The sequence below is a fragment of the Macrotis lagotis genome, chromosome 1 (genome assembly GCF_037893015.1).
Source record: "Macrotis lagotis isolate mMagLag1 chromosome 1, bilby.v1.9.chrom.fasta, whole genome shotgun sequence".
Classification (NCBI taxonomy): Eukaryota; Metazoa; Chordata; class Mammalia; order Peramelemorphia; family Peramelidae; genus Macrotis; species Macrotis lagotis.
In genome coordinates, this window is record NC_133658.1 from 247,504,305 (window position 1) to 247,527,801 (window position 23,497).

The following is a 23,497-nucleotide window of genomic DNA, read 5'->3' on the forward strand; positions in this document are numbered from 1 at the left end:
ATCTTGGGGTGAGCAGGACCTTTGACCTGGGGTGCTGGCAGCACCAGACCAAATGATTTTTGTAAATCACTCAGCACATTGCCCGGCTCATAGTAGGTGCTTATTTAATAAATGCCCATTCCCTTTCCTTCCCCTGTGGCTTTGCCTTCCCATACATTTCCTGGAGCCCAACTGTAATCATTGTAATGCAGAGAATTTCCTTCCCCCATAATTTCCCATAGCATATTTATTAATAAGCCAAGGTACAATGATATTTATTTGGGGAAGAGTACCCCAGTACTTAGAACTGGAAGATAGGACCTGAGAGAGAGAGAGAAGGATCTAAGGATTTAGAACTTAAAGGAATCTCCAAAGCCAATTGCTTCATTTTACAGATGAGAAAACGGTGACCTAGGGAGGTTGTGACTTGCCCCCAACTTAACCCTAAGGTTCAACTGCACACCATGCTTCCATCATCATATAGCCAGAAAAGGATAGAAATGATATCTGAGTCCTGGTCCTCTTAAGGCCAAATCCAATGCTTTTTTCACCATGCCCTGCCTTACTTACAATTAAGGAATGAAGGGAATCTAGAACCAGAGAATGGGGATAATAAGGTCCAGTGATGGGATCATCTTGCTTCCACCTTGTGGTTTAGATAATCTGTTTCCCAGCACATTATTGGCTCCTTGGACAAAGCTTATGAAAAAGAGCATAAGATTTGGAGGCATTAAGGCTATTGAGTCCATAACCTTCATTTTACAAATGTGGAAAAAGGGGCATAGAGTGAGCAGTTAAGTGATTTGTTCAGAGTCACACAGAGAGAAAATGTTTGGGATGGGATTTGAACTCAAGTCTTCCTGACTTCAGGTCCAAAGTTCTATCCATTTTTCCACAATGCCTCTCTGATCTAGGGCAGTAGTGTCAAACTCAAAAAAGAAATAGGAGTAAGGGGAGTGGAGAGGGCACTAAACCATTCACAAGGAAGCACAAGGGCTGCACATTGACTCAGAAAATCACATATTAACCTTATCTAAACTTTATTGTGTTTTTTTTTTTTGTTAAATATTATCCAATTACATTTTTTTAAATGATGCTTTATTCTGTTCCTCTAGTCCATCACATCTCTATCAGGCAAATCAAGAAAATACATGGGACCATCCGATTACATTTTAATGATGCTTTTCATGGAGAGGACCCTTGTCCTTGACCCCATATTTTATATTAATTTCTGACCTTTCTTCAATCCTTAACACTAGACTCAGAGCAACTTAACCTTTGGTCCCTGAGCATGGCAACTGTGCATAAATAAAAACAAAACTATCATCTAGTCCTAAACTTTTGGTTCCTCAGTCTCTAAAACTAAGCTGGTGATATTTTTTTTTCCTGGGAATGCCACACTGCCCCATCTAGTGTGCTTGTAGCACCCTCTGCCTCAGAACACCCACTTTCCCATTGATTTTAGATTGGTTCAAGTACTATATCAGGCTCATTGGTTGATCCAATCAGGAAATCTCTTGATTGCCTGGTGGGTTTGGGATATGTTGCTCTGTGTTTCAAGAAATGAAAATTTCATTATATTGTATTCCCTCCAACAGGCCATCAAGTCCACCTATTCAAAAGCATCCTCTTTATGACCTAGATGCCAGTTTCTGAGTGTTACTGTGCAATCTGCTGACAACTTGGTGATAAACCTAGCAGGATTTTGGATAAAAGAATGACTAAGAAAAGCCTCTGAGCCTGGGAGGATCTTTCATAGTCTGTGCTCCATTGGCCCAGTTACTCCTAGTTCAAACTCAAGCTTTTGCAGAAAGCCTCTGCTATTCCTCCCAGATTGTCTCCCACTTATCCTGTCTATATTTCATATCTGCAAAGATATTTGCATGTCTGCACTATATTGTGAGCTCCTTGAGGTCAGGTACAGAGCTTTTTCAATTCTTGACATCCCTAAGGCTAAGCACAGTGCCTCACTCACAGCAATCACTTAATAAAGTTTTCCAGACTGACATTATTGGAGAGTCTAATCAAGTCTTATCTAAATCACTAAATTCTGTGCCTTGTGACAGAATGAAACAAAGGTAAATGAAAACATTTAATAACTCAAAATTGGAATTCAGAACTACTCCAGAAAAGCTCATTCATTAAACCAAAACCTTCCATCATTGCTCTATGAGAAAACTAAAGGAAACAATGACTGCAGTTTTTAGAATAGTTTATTTAGAACAAATAAGGCCAGTGCTGGATAAAGAAGAACAATCCAAATATCAAAGAATCATCTCAAATTTCAAAGATTCCCCCAACCGCTTCACACATATACAGATAAAGGACTTAGTTCTATTATGTACAACCAGATATGACAACAGCACAATTCAAGACAGAATTTAGATGGGGGTGTCAAAGTCCTCCGGTAGAAAAAGTTTTAAAGCTACTTCTTCGGCTTGCATATCACACCCATGGTGTGAGCTTTCCCTTCCTGCTTGGCTGGAAGGAAGAAAGGAAGCAGGCAGGAGTGTTTAGCACCCCTAAACATACAAGTGAACAAAGAACCCAAAAGCAAATGAAAGCAATCTGACAATGTGCCACTTGAAACAGAGGCTGTGGTCAATGTGCTTGTAGAGAATGAATTAAGCATGTGGATTCAGAAGCATAGAATATCACAACTGGAAGGAACCTTAAGCTCTGGTCCAACCACCTCATTTTACAGATGAGGAAACTGAGGCTCAGAGAAGTGACTTGCCTAAAGTCACATATCAAGTTATCAGAGCTGGGAGGAGCTCCACAGACCAGTGCTTTTCTCCTACATAAGGACAATGAATTCCCTTTTTGGGGGAGGTGGCAGGAGTAGGATCTGTCTCCCTTCCAGAAGGAAGGAGAGGTCTGATTACCTATTATGGACGGGTGCAGAGGCACCACTGCAAGGGCCATGGAATGTTAGAACAGAGGATGTCAGAGTTGAAGATGATCAAAGCAATTACACTGTCCAAACTTGTTTTACAAGTGAGGATGTTTAGGCTTAGGATGTTTAGGTCACAGAGCCAAGAAAGACATTTGAATTTTTTGATGTCTCAACCCAACTCAAACCAGGGTTTTTTCTATTTAGCCTCCAGTGTCTTCAGGGTGTCTGGGGATAAGTAGAAGTTAGTGGGTGACAAGCTTTAAAATGATCCATAGAGAAGGTGCCATGAAGCAGGCTTCTTTCTCCCTGAAGATCAAATAGTAAATAAAGATTTACTATTTCTAACAGACAGTCATAAGTGCTAAGCAAGCACCAGGTTCAAATCACCCTAAGCTGAATAAGCTGGAACTTAATTTTATAATATCCTATCAAAGAACAGGCTGGCCCCGCCCCCTCAGTCCTGTTCTTTTTCCCAGTGGCCTCCCAGTGACCCGTGCTAACCCATTCTACAGTACCGTAGTCAGAAGAGGGTACAGTTAAACTATTTCGAGCTGTACTTGTACCAAGAGTACAGTAGTTCAATGTCACAGCATATGTAGACATATTTATAATTTACATATTTAAAAAATTTATCAGCAAGAACTACTGAAAGCTATTTGAGGAAAAACTAAACATAAAACATTCCCAAACTCTTGCTGGCCTAGAGATTTCCTTATTCCTTGAGTTAAAAACCGTAAGATTAAAAATGCTAACATGGACCCTCTGAATTAAGATCCCTCATTATTTTAAATACATAGGACATCAAAATGGAGCCGTGACTGTCAAAAATGACCTTCATGCTCATTTGTATTCCTGAAGTTCACAAAGGTGCTTATGGGAACATGAAAGGGCAGAACCATATGCCCCACTATTTTGCTCTCAACGTGGAGCAACTTGCAGGATTTGTGGAAAGCTAGGAACAGAACATCCTTTAGACGCGAATCAAGCCCAGATTTGCCACCAGGCTGGGATTTGCTCAGAAGTTCTGCTGCCGCCGTTTCTTAGCCTCAATTGCATCCAGAATTGGCTGTCGTTTGGACTGGTACTTTTGTCGAATCTCTTCAATCTCCTGCTCCATCATGGGGTCAAGTGCAGAGAGCCTCTTCTGAAGGTCTTCTACACTCCAGCTCTTGAGCTAGGGGAGAAGAACATAGAGTCATATCAAATACAGAATCTACTTCAGGAAAGGGGTTAAAAAGATTATCTCATTCAAAACTCTTGTGGGAAGGAGAGGGGAGGGGAGGGAAGGAGAGGGGAAAGGAAAGGAGAGGAGGGGAAGAGAAGGGGAGAGGAGGGGAGGGGAGGGGAGAAGAAATAACTGGTCTGATTACAAGGGTTAGTAACCATTGGACATGGGTTCAAATTCAAATCAGAACACTTCAAATACAAGCATTGCACTTCCCACTTCACCTCGCTACTAGACTCATCTTCCACCAGATAAACAAGGGTATTATAGTCCTAGGCTTTGATATACTTTTCTGATGATGAGAAGAATGGATAAATGTGAAAAAAATAAAGAGCTCATGTGTTTAAACTGAAGAAGGACTAGACTTGGATATTCTAAAGCCAAGTATATGTCCCAAGGATATCAATGACAAAAGGAATGATTTTACAATTTAAAAATATTCAGAGTAGCACTTGTTAATGACTAGGAATTTGCTTTAAAAATGGTATAAAAGTGTTAAAAATGATAGATATAAGAAATGACAAGTATGAAGCACTCAGAAAAGCATGAGGTTATTTTTATGAACTGATAAGAATGAAGTTGAATAAGAAAATCATATACATGATGACTACAACAATACAAATGTAAAGAAAAAAGAATGCCCTAATTATAATGATTGAGGAAAAATATATCACCTGATACCCTTTGGGGTACAGAATAATGCTTACACTACTAGATTTAGTTGATATGTTTTGAGAAAATTTACTAAGAATTTTAAACTATATATACTCCTGGTAAAAAGACTGATTTTTACTTTAAGTACTCAGCTTTCACTTCACAGTCACCTTTGCCAAAGGGTAAGAAGTCAAGAACAGAGGGTATCTCCCACTATGTAATTACAAATTCAGAAAAACAAATGACCAGGAAGCTAGAAAACTTTTCCTGTCCTCACTATATTTCAAATCCAGGAAGAGATACCAATTCATTAGATAGTACTGTATGAGGATTTTTTTTTTTTAGATTTTTTCAAGGCAATGGGGTTAAGTGGCTTGCCCAAGGCCACACAGCTAAGGTAATTAGTGTCTGAGGTCGAATTTGAACCCAGGTACTCCTGACTCCGAGGCCAGTGCTCTATCCACTGCGCCACCTAGCCACCTCCTAGGATGAGTTTTTGATGAGCAATTATACAACTTAATATTGTACAACCTCATAGACAGATCCCTTAGCCTTTATTTATTTGTTTGTTTACTTATTTACTTATTCATTCATTCATTTATTCATTTGTTCATTCATTCATTCATTTATTTATTTCTTTTTGAAAATATTCCCTTCTCTCTCAGGTTCAGGGTGGTCATTATTATAATGACCTCCACCATTTACCTTTCATGATAAATCTTAGAGAATAAAAATTTCATGTCTAATCTACATTTTCTATCATTTTATTTTAATCCTTTATTTTCAACATTTACAGTTTTTTTGTTTTTTTGCTGAAATGTCTTTTTTAACTTTTAAAAAATTGTCGAGTACCTGGGTTCAAATCTGGCCTCAGACACTTAATAAATTACCTAGCTGTGTGGCCTTGGGCAAGCCACTTAACCCCATTTGCCTTGCAAAAAAAAAAAAACCCTAAAAAATAAAATAAAAATAAAAATAAAAATTGTCACAAGGAATGATTTATGTAGAGAGGAAGGGGGAGGAATATTGCTGAGAAATGACATAACAAAAGTTATGACGAATTAAATCAATTCAAGGATGAATAATTAATTTAAAGGGGGATAAGGTGTTTGTAATACAGAGGTCCAGGCTTAAAGAAAGCTATGGGGTCCATTCTGTACTCACCTCTAACACTTGCAGGGCTTCTTTTTCTTTAAACTTTAATTAATAAAAAACCCAAACCAAAAACATTTACTAAATGTAGATGTACAGATGTTCTAGGCACCAGAGGATATAACAAAGTTTAGTTAAAAATTGATAGCTACCATCATGGTATATATTCTAGCAGAGGTCTAGCCCAGTCACTGGGCTGCCTGTGGACAACCTCAAGATAGCCCCAGACATTTCCTGGGAGGCTGGCATCCCCAGCAGAGAGAGCCTCAGGCATCCCACTCAAGTCAGTCTACTGAACAACCCTCCCAGTTTTTAATATCAACAGCCCAGGGAAGTTAGCAAACCTCTAAGATCTGTAAGCAAGCCCTATCCCCAACACAAGAACCTAGGGTTAGGTAACAAATCTCAAAATGAATAAGAACAGAGAAAAGCAGGGTCTATTGAAAGTTACCTTGGAGATAAGGTTGAAAAACACAAACTCAGAAAAGGAGAGTGGAAGGGATGAATTGGTTTCCAGCCCAGAAATACTTCTTAGAAGAGCTCAGAAACATTTTTAAAAATTAAATGGGGGCAGCTAGATGGCACAGTGGATAGAGCACCAGCCCTGAAGTCAGAAAGACCTAAGTTCAAATTTGACCTCAGACACTTAATAATTACCTAGCTGTGTTACCTAGGGAAGTTACTTAACCCCACCACCTTAAATAAATAAAAATTTAAAAAAAAACAAATGGAAAAATTGGGGGGGAAATTGCAAGAGAAAATTAACAACTTACAACAAAAAGTGAAGGAAGAAAACAAATCCTTTAAAAATACAATTGGGCAATTGAAAAAGATAACAGCTCTTTTAAAAATAGAATTGATGAAATAGAAAAGGAGATATAAAAGCTAAAAGAAGAAAATATCTCCTTGAGAAATAGGATAGGACTAATGGAAGCTACTGATTTCATGATAAACCAAGAATTTATTAAATAAAATCAAAACAATGAAAAAATAGAAGAAAATGTAAAAGACCTCATTGGTAAAACAACTGACCAGTAAAAAAAATCCTGCTTCAGCTGAAGTGAAAAAGCAGGGGTAGCAATCTTTTTCTCAAACAGGGCAACTGCAAAAATAGATCTCATTAAAAGATAAGGAAGGAAACTACATCCTCCTAAAAGATACCATAGACAATGAAGTAATTTCAATACCAAACATATATGCACCAAGTGATTTAGCATCCAAATTCTTAAGAAGCTAAATGAATTACCAGAAGACGCAGAGAACAAAACTATTCTGTAGGGGACCTCAATCCCCCTCTCTCACAATTATATAAACCTAACCATAAAATAAACAAGACAGAAGTTAGGGAGGTGAATAGAATGTTAGAAAAACTAGACAGGATAGACCTCTGGAGAAAAATTGAATGAAGACAGAAAGGAATATACCTTTTTTTTTTCCTGTGGCACATAGCAACAACAAAAAATTGACCATGTATTAGGGTATAAAAAAAAACCCCAGAATTAAATGTGGAAAGGCAGAAATAATAAATGCATTCTTTTAGGTCATGCTATAATAAAAATCACATGCAATAAAGGGTCATGGAGAGACAGACCTAAAATTAATTGGAAACTAAACAATCGAATTTTAAAGAATGAGTCAGGGCAGCTAAGTGGCACAGTGGATGGAGCACCCAGCCCTGGAGTCAGGAGGACCTGAGTTCAAATTTGGCCTCAAGACATTTAATAATTGCCCAGCTGTGTGACCTTGGGCAAGTCACTTAACTCCACTGCCTTATATAAATAATTTTTTTAAAAGAATGAGTGGATCAAACAACAAATATAAAAATAATTAATAACTTCATCCAAGACAATAATAATAATGAGATAACATACCAAAACGTGTGGGATACAGTCAAAGCAGTTATTAGGAGAAATAATATATCTCTAAATGTGCATGAATAAAATAATGAAAAAGGAGATCAATGAATTGGTCATGCAATTAAAAAAGCTAGAGAAAGAACAAATTAAAATTCTCCAATTAAATATAAAATTAGAAATCCTGAAAATCAAAGGAGACATTAATAAAATTGTAAGAAAACCATTTGACTAATAAATAACATTAAGAGTTTTGTATTATGAAAAACACAATAAAATAGATAACCTTTGATTAATAAAAAAAAGAAAATCAAATTACCAGTATCAAAAATGAAAAAGGTCCTACTCAACGTAGCAGTTGAATAGGACCTTTTTCCCTCCATAGCAGTCAACCCCCAATTCCCCAGTGACCATGTCTAAGGGACTCAAAGTTAGCATTGATCTTGGCACAACTTACTCCTATGTAGAAGTTTTCCAACATGGGAAAGTGTAGATTATTGCTAATAACCAAGGAAACAGGACCACCCCAGGCTATGCTGCCTTCACTGACAGAATATTTAATTGGCGATGTTTCAAAGAATCAAATTGCAATGAACCCCACCAACAAGGTTTTTGATGCCAAATGTCTGATTGATTGAAGATTTGATGAAACAGTGGCCTTTCACAGTGGTGAATGATGCAGGCAAGTCTAAGGTCCAAATGGAGTACAAAGGGGAGACCAAAAGTTTTTATTTATTTATTTTTTATTTTTTGAAACCAAAAGTTTTTACAGAAGTATCCTCAATGGTCTTGACTGAGATGAAAGAAATTACTGATATTTACACTTTGGGAAGACTCACAAATGTTGTGGTCTCAGTACCAGCCTATTACAATGATTCGCAATATCAGGCCACCAAAGATGCTGGAACTATTGCTAGTCTCAAAATGAATCATCAATGAGCCAACTGCTGCTGCTATTGCTTATGATTTGGACAAAAAGTATAGGTGTCAAGAGAAATGTGTTGATCTTTGACCTTGGACATGGTACTTTGAATATCTTCATTTTTACCACTGAAGATGATATCTTTGAGACTAAGTCCACAGCTGGGGATACCCACTTGGGAGTGGAGGGTTTTGACATCAGCATGATCAATCATTTCATTGTAGATTTCAAGTAAAAGCACAAGGACATCAGTGGCAGGACTATTTGCTGACTGTGCACTGCTTGTGAATGTGTAAAGTGTATCCTCTCTTCCAGTACCCAGGCCAGTATTGCCATTGATTTCCTCTATGAAGATAACAATTTCTATACATCAATCACCCAAGCACAATTTGAAGAACTGAATGCTGATCTTTTCCATGGCATCCTGGACTCTGTGGAAAAGACACTAAGAGATGCCAAGCTAGATAAATCACAGGTTCATGACATCTTCCCGATGGGTGGCTCCACTCACATCCCAAAATCCAGAAGCTTCTGCAAGACTTCTTCAATGGCAAGGTATTCATCAAGAATATCAATCCTGAAGAGGCTATTGCCTATGGTGCAGCTGTCCAGGCTACCATTTTGAACATATATCTGAAAATGTGTAGGACTTGTTGTTTTTGGGTGCCACTCTTCTTTCTCTTGGAATTGAAACTACTGGTGGAGTGATGACAATTAGACACAGAACTTTATCACCTTTTTGCACAACCAGTCGGTGTGCTTATTCGGGTTTATGAAGATGAGAGAGCCAAGACAAGTATAACAACCTGTTTGGCAAGTTTGAGCTCACAGGAATCCCTCCAGCACCTAGGGATGTTCCTCAGATTGAACTAACATTTGACAATGATGCAAATGGCATTCTCATCTCTGCTATGGATAAGAGCACAAGCAAGGAGAACAAGATCACCATCACCACTGACAAAGGTTGTCTGAGCAAAGAAGACATTGGACAAATGGTCCAGGAGGCTGAGAAATACAAGGTTGAGGACGAGAAGCAGGTAGACAATGTATCTTCTTCCCAAGTATTTCCTTGAATCTTATGCTTTCAACACGAAGGCTACTGCAGAAAAAGTGCAAGGTAAAACTGGTGATGAAGACAAACAGAAGATCCTTAACAAATGTCATGAGATAATCAACTGGCTGGATAAAAACTATATTGATGAAAAGGAAGAATCTGAGCATCAGCAGAAGGAATCTGCAAACCCATCATTACTAAGCTGTGTCAGAGTGCAGGGGGAATGTGAGGAGGAATGCCTAGTGGGTTTCCAGGGGATGGAGCAGTTCCATCTGGAAGTGCTTCTTCTGGACCCACCACTAAAGAGGTTAAATGCAATAGAAGGCAGGTAATCCACACAGCTTTTCAAAAAATGAAGAACTCAAAAAGCCAAGGCAATAGCAGTTTGAAAGTAACAATTAAACTACTGGGTAAATCTGGGCATTCTGAATATATGAATGTGTGCAGAAGGAGAGAAGTAAACAACATTGCACTTTATAAGTACTATAAACAAGTAGAAATGCTATTCTTGTTCTGGAGAATAAAATCTCTTTAAAATCAGCAAAAAGGTGAATTCACCACTAAAGAGGAAGAAATTTAAAGTAATAACTCAGAGCTATCTTGTCTAACAATATGCCAATAAATTTGACAATCTAAGTGAAATGGCTGAAGATTTACAAAAATATAAACTGCCCAGGTTAAAAGAAGAAGAAAGTAAACAACCCCATCTCAGAAAAAGAAATTGAGCAAGCCATCAATGAATTCCTTAAGAAAAAGTCTCCAGGGCCAGATAGGTTCACAAGTGAATTCTATAAACATTCAAGGAAAAATTAATTCCAATTCTATATCAAATATTTGAAAAAATATAGGTGAAGGAGCTCTACCAAATTTCTCCTATGACAATAATATGGTGCTGAAACCTAAACCAGGAAGAGTCAAACCAGAGAAAGAAAATTTATATATATATATATATACACACACACACACACACACATATACATATTACTTTATTTAGTCTCCAGAAAACTGTTAGATAAAAATAAGCTTATTGATCTCTAAGTCTATTCTGAAAATGATAATCAACTATATTCAATATAAATTTTGTTGGTTTTATTATCTTTTTTTAAGTTTAATTAGCATTTTTTGAGTTTTTTATTTTGAGTTTTATAATTTTCCCCCTAATTTTCCTTCCTTCCCTCCCCTCCCTCCTACAGAATGTTTCCATTCTGTACATGGATCTAAGTTGAATGTGATAAAAGAGAAATCATATCCTTAAGGAAGAAAAATAAAGCATAAGAGATAGCAGAATTATATAGTAAGATAATGGGGTATTTTTCTTCCTAAATTAAAGGTAATAGTCTTTGGTCTTTTTTCAAGCTCCACAATTCTCTCTCTAGATCCAGATGGTATTCTACATCACAGATACCCCAAAATTGTCCCTGATTGTTGCACTGATAGAATGAACAAGTCCATCAAAGTTGGTCATCACCCCCATGTTACTGTTAGGGTGTACAATGTTTTTCTAGTTCTGCTCATCTCACTCAGCATCAGTTATGCAAATCCTTCCAGGCTTCCCTGAATTCCCATCCTTTTGCAAGTGAACTTTAATTTATTAATACTATTATTACAATAACTTTGTTATAAGAGTAAACAAACCCCCCCCTCCCTCCCCTCTCAAGAATAGTGAGAGAGAAAAAAATGTACTTCAGTCTGTGTTCAGATTCCAATGCCTCTATCTCTGGGTTGAGTTGCTTTATTTATCCTAAGTCCACCAGAGAAGCTGCTTCAATATTTTTCCTACAGTTGCCATTACTAGCTGTACCTCCACTCTATTCCTCCCCCCTTCTCATTTATTCTTTTCTCTCTCTCCTTTCATCCTGGCCCTGTCCAAAAGTGTATTGTATCTGAGTACTCTCTCCCTTAATCTTCCCTCTCTGCTATCATCTACTCCCCCCCCCCCCCCCCATTTCCCCTTATCCCATCCCTTTCTTCTCATTTTTTTTTCCTAGGGTAAGATAGATTTCTTCACCCTATTAAATGTGTATGTTATTTCCTCTCTGAGCCATTTATGATGAGAATAAAGGCTCATTCATTTCCCCTTGCCACTCCATTGAAAAAGCTTTTTCTTGACTCTTATGTGAAATATTTTAGCTTCTTTTTCACCTCCTTTCCCTTCCTCCCAGTACTTTCCTTTATCACCCATTGGCTCCATCTTTTTACTATATTATACCATTATATTCTGCTCCTTCCTGTGCCCTGTCTATATATGCTCCTTCTAACAGCTCTTATAAATGAGAAAGTTCATATGAGTTATCAATATCTTCTTCCTGTGCAGGAATACAAACAGTTCAATATCATTAAGTTCCTCATAGTTAGTCCCTCTCTTCCACTCCCTCTATGGTTCACCAGAGGCCTGTACTTGGAGATCAAACCTTCTGTTCAGCTCTGGTTGGAGCTGAACAGAAGGTTTGATCTCCAAGTACAGGAAAGTTTGAAAGTCCCCTGTTTCATTGAAAGTTCATCTTTTCCTCTGAAAGAGGATGTTCATTTTTGCTGGGTAGTTGATTCTTGGTTGTAAATCAAGATCTTTTGCCTTCTAGAATATCATATTCCAATCCCTACAAGCCCTTAATGTAGATGCTGCCAGATCCTGTGTAATCCTGACTATGGAGCTATAAGTAGTTGAATTATTTGTTTCTGGCAGCTTTTAGAATTTTCTCTTTGATTTGGGAGTTTTGGAATTTGGCTATAATATTCCTGGGAGTTTTTCTTTTGGAATCTCTTTCAGGAGGTGACCAGTGAATTCCCTCTATTTCTATCTGACACTGCTTCTAGGATCTCAGGGCAATTTTGCTGTATTATTTCTTGAAGAATGAAATCTAGGCTCTTTTCCTGGTCATAACTTTCAGGTAGCCCAATAATTTTTAAATTATTTCTTCTGGATCTGTTTTTGAGGTCAGTTGTTTTTCCAATGAGATATTTTTCATTTTCTTCTAATTTTTGACTTTTGGGGAAGAATTTTATTTCTTCCTTATTTCTTGCAAAGTCATCAGCTTCCTTTAGTTCTATTCTGCATTCAAAAGAGTTATTTTCTTCAGAGAGCTTTTTATCTCCTTTCCTAGCTGGCCAATTCTGCTTTTTAAGGCATTCTTCTCCCCATTTGCCTTTTGTTTTACTTTTTCCATTAGGCCTAAACTGGTTTTTAACATACTATTTTCTTCAGTATTTTTTTATATTTCTTTCACCAAGCTGTTGATTTGGTTTACATGATTTTTCTACATTACTCTCATTTCTCCTCACAATTTTTCTTCCACCTCCCTTAATTGCTTTTCAAAGTCTTTTTTTGAACTTTCTTCCATAGTGTGAGCCTATTTTCTGTTTCTCTTGGAGGTTTTGGGTACAGAACTTTGATTCTGTCATCATCTGAGTATGTGTTTTGATCTGCCATGGAACTAAAGTAATTCTCTATGGTCAGATTCTTCTTTCTCTGCTGTTTATGCATTTCCTCAGCCCAAGACCAATCCACAGCACTTCCAAGGCTTGGGGTTTGGGTTTTTTTTAGGGGAGGGGTCACCCCACTGGGACTTTTATTCCTCCAAGGTCTTTTGCTCTCTTCCAGAGAAAGAAAATTATAAACCAATTCCCTAATGATTATGGATGCAAAATTTAAAATAAAATATTAGCGAAGTGATTACAGCAAGTTATCACTAAGATACTATACTATGATCAGGGAGAATTTATACTAGGAAGGCAGGGTTGGTTTAATATTAGGAAAACTATCAGCATAATTAACCACATCAATAACAACTCTAACAGAAATCATATGATTACATATCAATATTATAAAACACAAAATGGAGAATTTTTTTCATTATATTGAAAAGGTTTTGCACAAACAAAAACAATGCAGCCAAGATTAAAAGAAATGCAATATGTCGAGAAACAATTTTTACAACTAGTGTTTCTGACAACGGAGTCATTTCTAAAACAAATAAAGAACTGAATCAATATTATAAGATTATAAGTCATTCCCCAAAGGATAGGAACGCAATTCTCAAATCAAGAAATTAAAGTTATCTATGGTCATATTAAAAATTGCTCTAAATCATTATTGATTTGGGAAATGCAAATTAAAATTAACTCTGAAGTACCACCTCTTATCTATCAGATTGGGCAGTATGATAAAAAAGTAAAATGATTAATGTTGGAGGGGGATGTGGGAAAACTGGGACACTAATGCATTGTTAGTGGAGTTATGAACTAATCTACCCTTTCTGGAGAGAAATTTGGAACTAGGCCCAATAGACATACCCTTTGAACTAGCAATATCACTACTAGGTCTATATCCCAAAAAGATCATGAAAAAGGGTAAAAAACCCACATGTACAAAAAAATATTCATAGCATCTCTTTTTTGTGGTAGCAAGAATTAGAAACTGAGGGGATGCCTATCAACTGGGGAACAGCTGAACAAACTGTCGTATATAAATGTATAGAACACTATTGTTCTATAAAAAATCATGAGGGACAGGATTTCAGAAAGGCCTGGAAAAACTTGCATAAACTGATACTGAGTGAAATGAACAGAATCAAAAGAACATGATACACACCGACAACAACATTGGGTGATGATCATCTATGATACTCTTGCTCATTTCAGCAGTGCAATAATCAAAAACAATTCTAAAAGACTTGTGATGGAAAAAACCATCCATATCCAGAGAAGGAACTGTGGAGTTTAAATGTTGACCAAAATTTACTATCTTCAATTTTTAAAAATTCTCTTTTTATTATGTCATTTTTTCTCTCTCTACTGTTTTTCCCCTTCCATTTGGATTTGATTCTTTTTTCATAACATGACTAATATGGATCTGTGTTTAGCATAGGTTACCCATATAGATTAGATTGCTTTCTGTCAGGGAAGGAGAAAAATGTAAAACTCAAAACCTTGGCAAAAAAAAAAAAATTGGCCTAAACAACAATTGCATATAGTTGGAAAAACAAATAAATAAAAATATTTAAATTACCTTTGTACAATAACTGGACAAGTACCTTTGCCAATTAGTCAGAAACCTCACTCTATTTGCCTTTTTTTTCGGGGTAACAAGGTTTCTCTTGCAGTCTTATAAAATGAGAGCTAAGGGGAAACTACAGCTTCACAAAATCATAAAGCTGGAAAGGATGTTGGAGATCTAATCCAAATCTAGGAAAGTCACTTTTTCCTTTATGAATGCTTCCTCTTTTATAAAATGAGATTGGATTAGATAATCTTTAAGGGCCCTTCTAGCACTACATTCTAAGAATCTATGATTTGAAATATGAAGAAACTCAGATCAAGAGAGGGATGGTATCTTGCCCAGGATTACTTGTCTAATGAATGCCAGAGACAGAACTTTGTATTCTAAGCCCAATGATCTCTGCCTTATACTTTATTGTCACCTCAAATGCTTTCTAATAGGACAATTTATATGATTCCCCTCAGAAAGCTTTAAAAAAAGGCAAAACTCAAACAGGGATGATTTCCTCTGAATGTTACTTGGTAAACCTTTTTTTTCCAATTCAACTTAGCATATGTTTCTTACATTTAAAAGTCCCTAATTCCCACCTAAACTTCAGCATTGAGACAAATTACAGTGGAAATTTATTCCCCAAGCATACAAAAAGATAACCAAGATTAATTCTACCATACATCAATTCACAGCCTCCAAAGACTTCGGTTTGGTTACAGTGCAGAAAGCAATGAATTAATTAAAATAATAAATAGAAGTATGATCTTTCAAGACTGAAAAACAAATGAGTTATCATCTTTATCATAACTCATCTTTAATTAGTGTTTATTCCATTTTGTGAGTGAGGACATGTGAAACAATGACAAGAGACCTGGGGTCTAGTCTGATTTTGACATTAGCTAGATGTGTTAATTCCCCTCCCTCTAAGTTTCCTATAAAATGAAGGGTTGGATTAGGTGGTCTCTAAAATCCAACAAGCTTGTGCTTATATCCCTTCCAGAATTCACATTCCACATTCTATGGCCTTTCCAATGATGGCATTCTGGATTACTTCCAGGATATAAATAGGCTCTATATCTAGGCAAGTCACTTTTCCTTTATGAATGTTTCCTCTTTTATAAAATGAGGTTGGATTAGATAATCTCCAAGGGCCCTTCTAGCACTACAGTCAAAGAATCTATGGTTTTACACATGAAAAAACTCAGATCAAGAGAGGCATAGTATCTTGTTGAATATTTGTGACTCTATATAAGAACAATCTTATATAGAGGGGAAAAATTACCAAAGAACTATATGGAGGGATTGTAAATAAAGCCCTTATAAAAAGAAATCAAGAATTTTAAAGGAAAAGATGCCTAATTATGAATCAACAAAGTTGGAATCAGTTAATTGAGAAAAACAAGTTTTGTAGGAAATATATATAATGATATAAATAATGTATGAGCAAAAACATTTGCCAGAAAATATAGTCAAAAAGAAGGTAATAAACACTTATTAAGCATACTTTACAATTACTACCTCATCTGACCTCCCCACAACAAATCCTGGGAGGTAGATGCCATTTGCAGCTGAGAAAATTGAAGTGAAATTATTTGCCAAGGGTCAAAAAGCTAGTCTAAAGCTGTATTTGAAAAATGTCTTGACTACAGGCCCAGTGTTCTACCTATTGGATACTTAGTTGCCTAGGTGAATTTTTCATAAGTAGGTTCCAAAAGAAGAAATGCAAGAAATTAATAACGACATGAAAAAATGCTTGAAATTATTATTAAGAAAAAAGACAAAACAATTTTAATATTTCACATCTACCGTATTGGCAAAGATGGCAAATGACAAAATTAGCAACCATCAGAACAACAGTCAGAAGACAGACCTAAGTAACACAATGATAGTATAGTTGTCAATTGGCTCTAAGATTCTGAAAAACAATTTGGAATTACACTTTAAAAATATCAATTTGAACCAGAGATACAATATCTCAGTCCAATTTTCTTTAGAAAAGTCTGATGCTATCTTAATTTTTTCTTTGTATTTGAATTTCTTTCTTCTGATTGCAGAATTTGTTGAATGACATTGGGATTGTGAAATTTAAGTACTATGTGTTTTAAAGTTTGCAGCAAAGTCCTTCATCTAGTCACCCCAACTTTCCAGGTAGATCTATGGGTGCTTTTGAATGTTTTCTGTGTCCAGAAATTCTGGCAAGTTTTCTTGAACCATTTTTTTTTTTGTATTTTAATGCTTAGATTTTTTTGACTTGTACTTTTCTCAGAGACCTAAAATCCTTAATCTGTCTCAGTTCATTCTATTTTGAGGATTAATATGCTTTACTTGTTTAGAGATCATATTTTCTTTTAACATTATCACTTTTTTGCTTTTCTTCTTCCATATCATCCTTTGCCTCTGTATATTTGCATTCCCCAATCAATTCTCTTTTTTGCTTCTTTGATGAGATGTGTCATCATGGATTCAATAGTTTGTACTGTTTTTTCCTCCCCTGCAAATTATTTCTGATGTGAAGGCCTTAAATTGTGCTATTATGATTTTTATTTCTCTCTTTAACTATTGTGGTGCCATGCTCTCTTGGGAATCAACAGGTTCCTCTGACTCATCATGTGCTGATTCATTTTTTTCTTGTCTTGCAATAATTATTCAGACATAATTGGACTCATTTAGATGGTCTGGAGGCCTTCAGTTATTCTCTTCTATATTCCCTTCTGTTATTAGTATCTTCCTTTTTACTTTATCTGTGTTCAAGGTTCGAGGAGTTTCCTTCTTCCTGAAACTCAGTAATTAGTCTTTTTTTCTTCAGATTTCTCTATTACTCACTTTCTAACTCCTTCCCTTTTGAAGATAGTTCCCTCAAGTGCTAGAACTCCAGTTGTCTCAGACACTTCTAATGCTAGAGGGACAGAACTAGTCTTAACTGAATGTTGCTCCCTTTTCCTTCAGGTCTGCTGGAACCCTACACACACTGATGCCTTGCCACTTCAGGTAGTACAAGCTTCCCTCCTTCCTATGCTTCCTTCTGCAACAGGAATGGTGGGTAGAATTGACTTTTGTTGCTTGTTGTCTCAGAATGGTAGAATGAGAATAGGGAATTTGTGGGGGTCATGGGGTTGATGTTGTGTTGGCTAGCCGAGAATGCAACATCAATGGAATTGCTGAATAGATCGCAGAATATAAGATGGTAGGTATGGTTGCTGGCCCCCTGCCATTATGGTGGTTGGTGGAAGGGGTGGGGGTGAGGGGAGAATGACTGAGCAAATTAGGGAGTAGCCTTTCTTGTCATTAGTTCACTGGGTCACCTCACTAAAATTTTTTGTGTTTTAAGATTATAAAGACATTTACCACTTGCTGATATTTGTCATTTTGGAGAGGCTTAAGAAGTAATGATAAATTGGAGAAAATGTTTTAGTTCTCTACCTTGTTAGTTCTGTGATCAAAAATCCAGAAGAACAATTTATAGGATGACCATATCATATAAACATACAATGTTTCTCCTTAATAGGAGACAAATTGAAGGATGAAAGATTAATTTAAAAAGGAAGAGGGGTCCTGTACAGTACTATAAGTCTAATGTATGCAATGTATGTATGTAATGTATGTTAAGTTCTTTGAGGGGCTAATTTTCTTTTTGTATGCCACTTATCTTGGTTAATTAATATAATGGAAGACAACACTGAAAGACTTCAGACCTGTGATATGTAATGTCCAATCATAATTCAAAATACTGAAATTGAAGCTTTCTTTTCACTTCTCAATAGAGAAGTGGTGGACTGCAAATGTGAGATGAAATATATATATATATATATGCAATATAATAATATAACAATAATATAATATATACATAACATATAATATATATTATTAGACATTACACTGATTATTTTGGCTTGATTGTATGTATTTGTTAAAGGGAAGGGTTTTTGGGGAAGGGGAGGAAATTCTTGGGAAATAAAAGGATGTAAAAGGCATTAAACATTTAAAAATAAATTTTAAAAATATCTTCCCACTCCCAGTTAATAGTGGAATTTATAATGTGATTATATCTCCTTGTAACTTTCTCTCATTAATCCTAGTTCTACTTTTCAGAACCAAACAGAATAAGTCTAATTCTGAGAAGTTTTCTTGTATCATTTCTTGCATTTTATTATTTAGGCTTTCTCACTTGTGTCAATCTGAGACCAAGAATCCTTGTATTGTAGAATGTAGAAAGAAGGTAGAAACAGGTTTAAACAGGTAAAGTTCCATGGAAATAAAATTTAGCTTAATTTTAGGACAAGCTGACAATTCAAATCATCTAAAAATGGAATGAACTTTTTTATGAGATAGTAAATGCCCCATCACTAAAGGTGTTCAAATGAGTAAAGAATGATCATTAATTATAGATCATATGTAAAAGATTCCCATGGAATTTAGGCTAAATGACTTCTAAGGTCCCTTTAGCATAGAAATTTTGAGATTCTATCTATGAGGAGCTTCAGAGTCTTTTTTTGGAAGTGAATGTAAAGCTAGTACTCACTTGCCCCTCACACCATCAAGTGACATTCCAAAGCCTGGAATTAAGTATGGAGAGAAAGGTATAGCCTGGCAGAGGTTCAACTGATGGTCTCTCTGATTAAACAGCATTTGTCACAGGGTCTTGGTGGGCACCCAATAAATATTTACCGATTGGCTGATTAAAAAAATAACTGAATTTATCCAGAATGAGGCACAGTCACATTCCAAGTCCTTGTGAGAAGAGTTAGGAGGAAATTCTATTTCCCCTGCAACAAATGCAATTAGATAAAGTAGTAATTAAGTAAATTAAAATATCTGACATAAATGCTGAGGTGAGTGATGAGGTTTAATATTCTCAAACAATCATGCCCAAACAATACAGCCATAGCATTTTCTGAAAAACGAAAAACAAAATCTTACTAAAGTTTTATCTACTTCATAGAATCACAGAATACTTGAGTTGGAAGGGTCCATAGAACATGAAATATCATGTACAGAAGGGTACACACACTACAGAACATAGAATAATAAGGGGCTTTAAAATTCAGACTGATTCTCCCCCCACTCCCATTTTAGACATAAGAAAACAAGCTCTATGAATACTGGAGGGAAGGCTGACTTGCCAAAAGACACATAGTTTAACAAGAAAACCCAAACAAGAATCCTGATCATGGGACAGTTCAGTGGTTTCCCCCCCACCCCCGCACTGCACCATTTCATATTTGCAAATAAACAAGCCAAGTAGGATGTTGGTCAAATACTAGTAGAATGAAATGAGCAGGTCCAGGAAAAAAACAACACACATATTAGACATTTGGTTTTTATTACATATTTATTCAACCAGCCTTCTTCCTGAGGGAGATTCTTCACAGAAACCCAGTAGTAAATCATCATACAAGCAATGTGCATATGCTGCCATCGGGTATGATGCTTCACTGTTTCAAGGAATGTCACAATTTGTGGAAGAAAATCAAATACACTAGTAAATTATGAATGAATGAAAGAAAATATTATCCATGGCAGCTGGTGAGAGTCCCAAGGTTAACATGGCTAGTAACTAATACTTAATTCTTTCATGAGCTCATAAGGGGTTTTAACAGACACAGTGTTACTGGGAAATGGCACATAATGAATTTTACAAGCAAGGTATTGTAAGAAGTTGAGCCAGACTAGTAAAATCATCACCTCCCATCTGCCCCCTCTTGCTTTAAAATGAAAATGGTACAAGTACAGAGGTAGGGGGGGTGATAGGATCTCTTGGCAGGAGATGAAATGAAGCAATTTACTCACTGATGGGAGCTGGGTTAGGGTAAAAGGGAGCAAGATGTCATGTAGGAGCCTTTCACTCCCAGAAACTCAACACTATGGTCTGGCACCATGTAATTTTCCTTGGCCTGCTTTGTGAGGTCATCTGAGAATTCAGAAAGGGTCAGTGGTATAAGACTAAAGGCTTTTTGTAATTTGTGAAGTTAATACAGAAAGATGGAAAGTTGGACTGAACAAGGCATACTTTTTTCAACCTACAATCCTCCATCTTCATCAAGGTCTTAATGACACTTTATAGGTTGGTATTCTCAGCTTATTTTAGCACCATAACCAGGGACCTGGGAGGGCAGTGCCTCTTTAATTTTTCTTTTAGTAAAGTCTCTACTTATAGACTTAGGAGTTTGGAAAAACAGACTCCCAAGAGAGATTGTGCCAATTACTGGAAGTCAAGAGAAGTGAACAGTGTCAGACTGGTATCAATTTTAATAAAAAAAAAAAGGTCCCCAATCTATCATCTACAAAAAAGTGGTGCCTGCCATCCCTAAACAAGATCAAACACAAACAAAAGATCAAAGCTTTACTCAAACAGCTCTTACTCTCAACTTCTGGTTAAAATTCCTAAGATTGCTTCCACTCTTTCTCCTCTCCAGTTCATCCTTCCCAGAGTGTCAAATTAGTATTCTCTTTTTTTTAGTTTAGGCAGTAGGGTTAAGTGACTTGACCAAGGTCACACAGCTAGGTAATTATTATGTGTCTGAGACCAAATTTGAACTTAGGTCCTCCTGACTCCAAGGGCCAGTGCTCTATCTACTGTACCACCTAGCTGTCCCAAATTAATATTCTTAAGGCAAAAATCTGATCATGCTACTTACAAATACTTCAGAGGCCAAATCTGCTCCTTGAGGCCTGGGGACCTTATCTTTATATGCCAAGCACTGGGCAATGTCTAGCATAGAGCAGATTATGCCCCCCCCCCCCCCGCTCATGCAACTCACCCTAGCTTTCCAATCTTTTGTCACTTTATTGCCCTTTGCAAGTCCTAAATTCTAGGTTAAACTGAGACACCAGATGCTTCCCATTCTTGTCCCATCTCCTTACATTGCTACTTATGCCCCATGTCTACAGTTCATTCCTCCATTCTTTTGTTCGAATCTTTCTCTTGCTCTCAAGCTCAGATAGACTGCTACCTCCTCCACAAAGATTTCTCTGATTCCTATTTTCTAACACTAGCAGCATCTTGTTTAGCTACTGCCTTTTTCTTTATCAAATTCTTTGTATATTTATACGTGTTATACATGTTCTCTTCCTTCCACCCATTATTAAAATGTAAATTAGTGAGGGCAGAAACTAAAGTTTTCATCTACTCTATCCTCAATGCTTTTCATGTAGTTGGTGTATACCATTTAAAAAATTTCATCCTGAATTTTTAGCCTAATTAAAAATAAATCAAAAATCTATTCTTTACTGACTTAACAGAGGATGGTTAAGGTATAAAAAGGAGGTAAATGAAATTAGTGAAACTGTTCAGTCTACTGTTCTCAATATTAATTTTTTGAAGCAACTGAATTACTAAATGGATTTTTGGTTCGTCTATAAATATGACCTTGTATAACCCTGGATAATTATTTCCCCCCTCTTAGGTTTCAATTTCCTCATCTATAAAATTAGATGTTGGTTAAGTTGGTTGGTTCTCTAAGGTTCCTTTCAGCTCTAACACTTTATAGAATCATAGAACATGGAAACTGAGACCCAGGAAAAAGACTTAATTGTCCAAGGTCATCGCATGGCTATTAAGTGCAGATGCAAGTTTGATTTTTGCCTCGGCAAATACTCACAAGAAGCTCCTTCCTGTTACTGGTAGAAACTTTCTTTGTAGTTCTCAATTTTCACAGCTACATTGATGTCCTTGAACCTGATCTGGGGGTTAGTTCCAAGCAAAAGCTTAGCATCCTTTCTCAGTTTCAGATGATTTCAGTTTGATTTATTTTCTCTAAAACATTGGACTCAGATTACACCTGATCTATAATAATGCAGCCAGCCATCATTACTGGGGCTTCAACCACATAATCTGATAGGGATGTTCTGAAATGCAAGTCAGAAAGCAATTATGAAGTCAAGTGTAAAATTTACCTTGCTATTCCTAGTGACAGAAATAAACTAAGCAGACATGTTGGAGGGTGCTTTGTTGTGGCCAGGAGTTTACAAAGTTTACAAAGTATTAACTAATAGATTAAAATATAATTCTCAAACCAACCTCAGTCCTTTTCTTGTCCATTCTAAAGGTCACTAGTAGCTTAGGATGATTTTGGTAGATAGTAACTCACGTTTCTATGGTACTTTAGTTTACAAAATGTTCCCCTTGTTGTAAACCCTATGCAGCAAGCATAAAAAGTACTATTATTCTATTCCACAGATGAGGGGATTGAGGTCCAGAGAGTTAAAGTTAAATGTCCAGTCACAAAATTGCTAAGAATCAAATCCAGTCAAACAGGACATTTCTTTGTGATGTATAAATAGGAAGACAGATTGTGAAGTGCAAAGGAGTAAAAGTTGGGTTTGACAGTGCATATGATTGCAAGATTTAGAGATGAAAGGATCTTGGAGAACTGTCTAGCCCATGAGTCTTAAGATCCAATGCTTCTTTGAAGTTGATATGTTCACAGAACTAGTGAGTCTGTTGTCCAGAGTAGACTTGGATGCCTTCAAACCAACTTTAAAAGACAAATTTAGTTTTCTTTTTTTTTGGGGGTGGGGGAGACAATAAGTCTCAGGATAAGAGAGTTTGTTAGAAAGAGGCTCATGGTGGAAAAGACAAACTCCAGGTCACAAAAACATTGCTTTGGGGGAGAAGGGAATTGGACAATTAATAGATAAAATTTACAAATATTTAGCCTCCACCATGGACAATAAGTGCTGGGTAGATAAATTAAAAAAACCCAATCCCTATTCTCAAGGAGTAATTACAGAATACATACAAAATAAATACAAGTTGGTTAGACAAAAAAGTAGTTA

The 23,497-nt window shown here is 36.4% G+C and overlaps 1 protein-coding gene across 1 annotated transcript in view; it reads right to left on the reverse strand.

Moving 5' to 3' along the window:
* Nucleotides 1-383: 383 nt before the first annotated feature.
* STK4 (serine/threonine kinase 4) overlaps nucleotides 384-23,497 on the reverse strand; it is a 131,724-nt gene continuing 108,610 nt past the window's right edge. Inside the window, exon 11 of the mRNA XM_074210116.1 lies at nucleotides 384-4,049. Within this exon, the coding sequence (XP_074066217.1) occupies nucleotides 3,891-4,049 (159 nt within the window). The 3' untranslated portion in view covers nucleotides 384-3,890. The remainder of the gene's footprint in view (nucleotides 4,050-23,497) is intronic.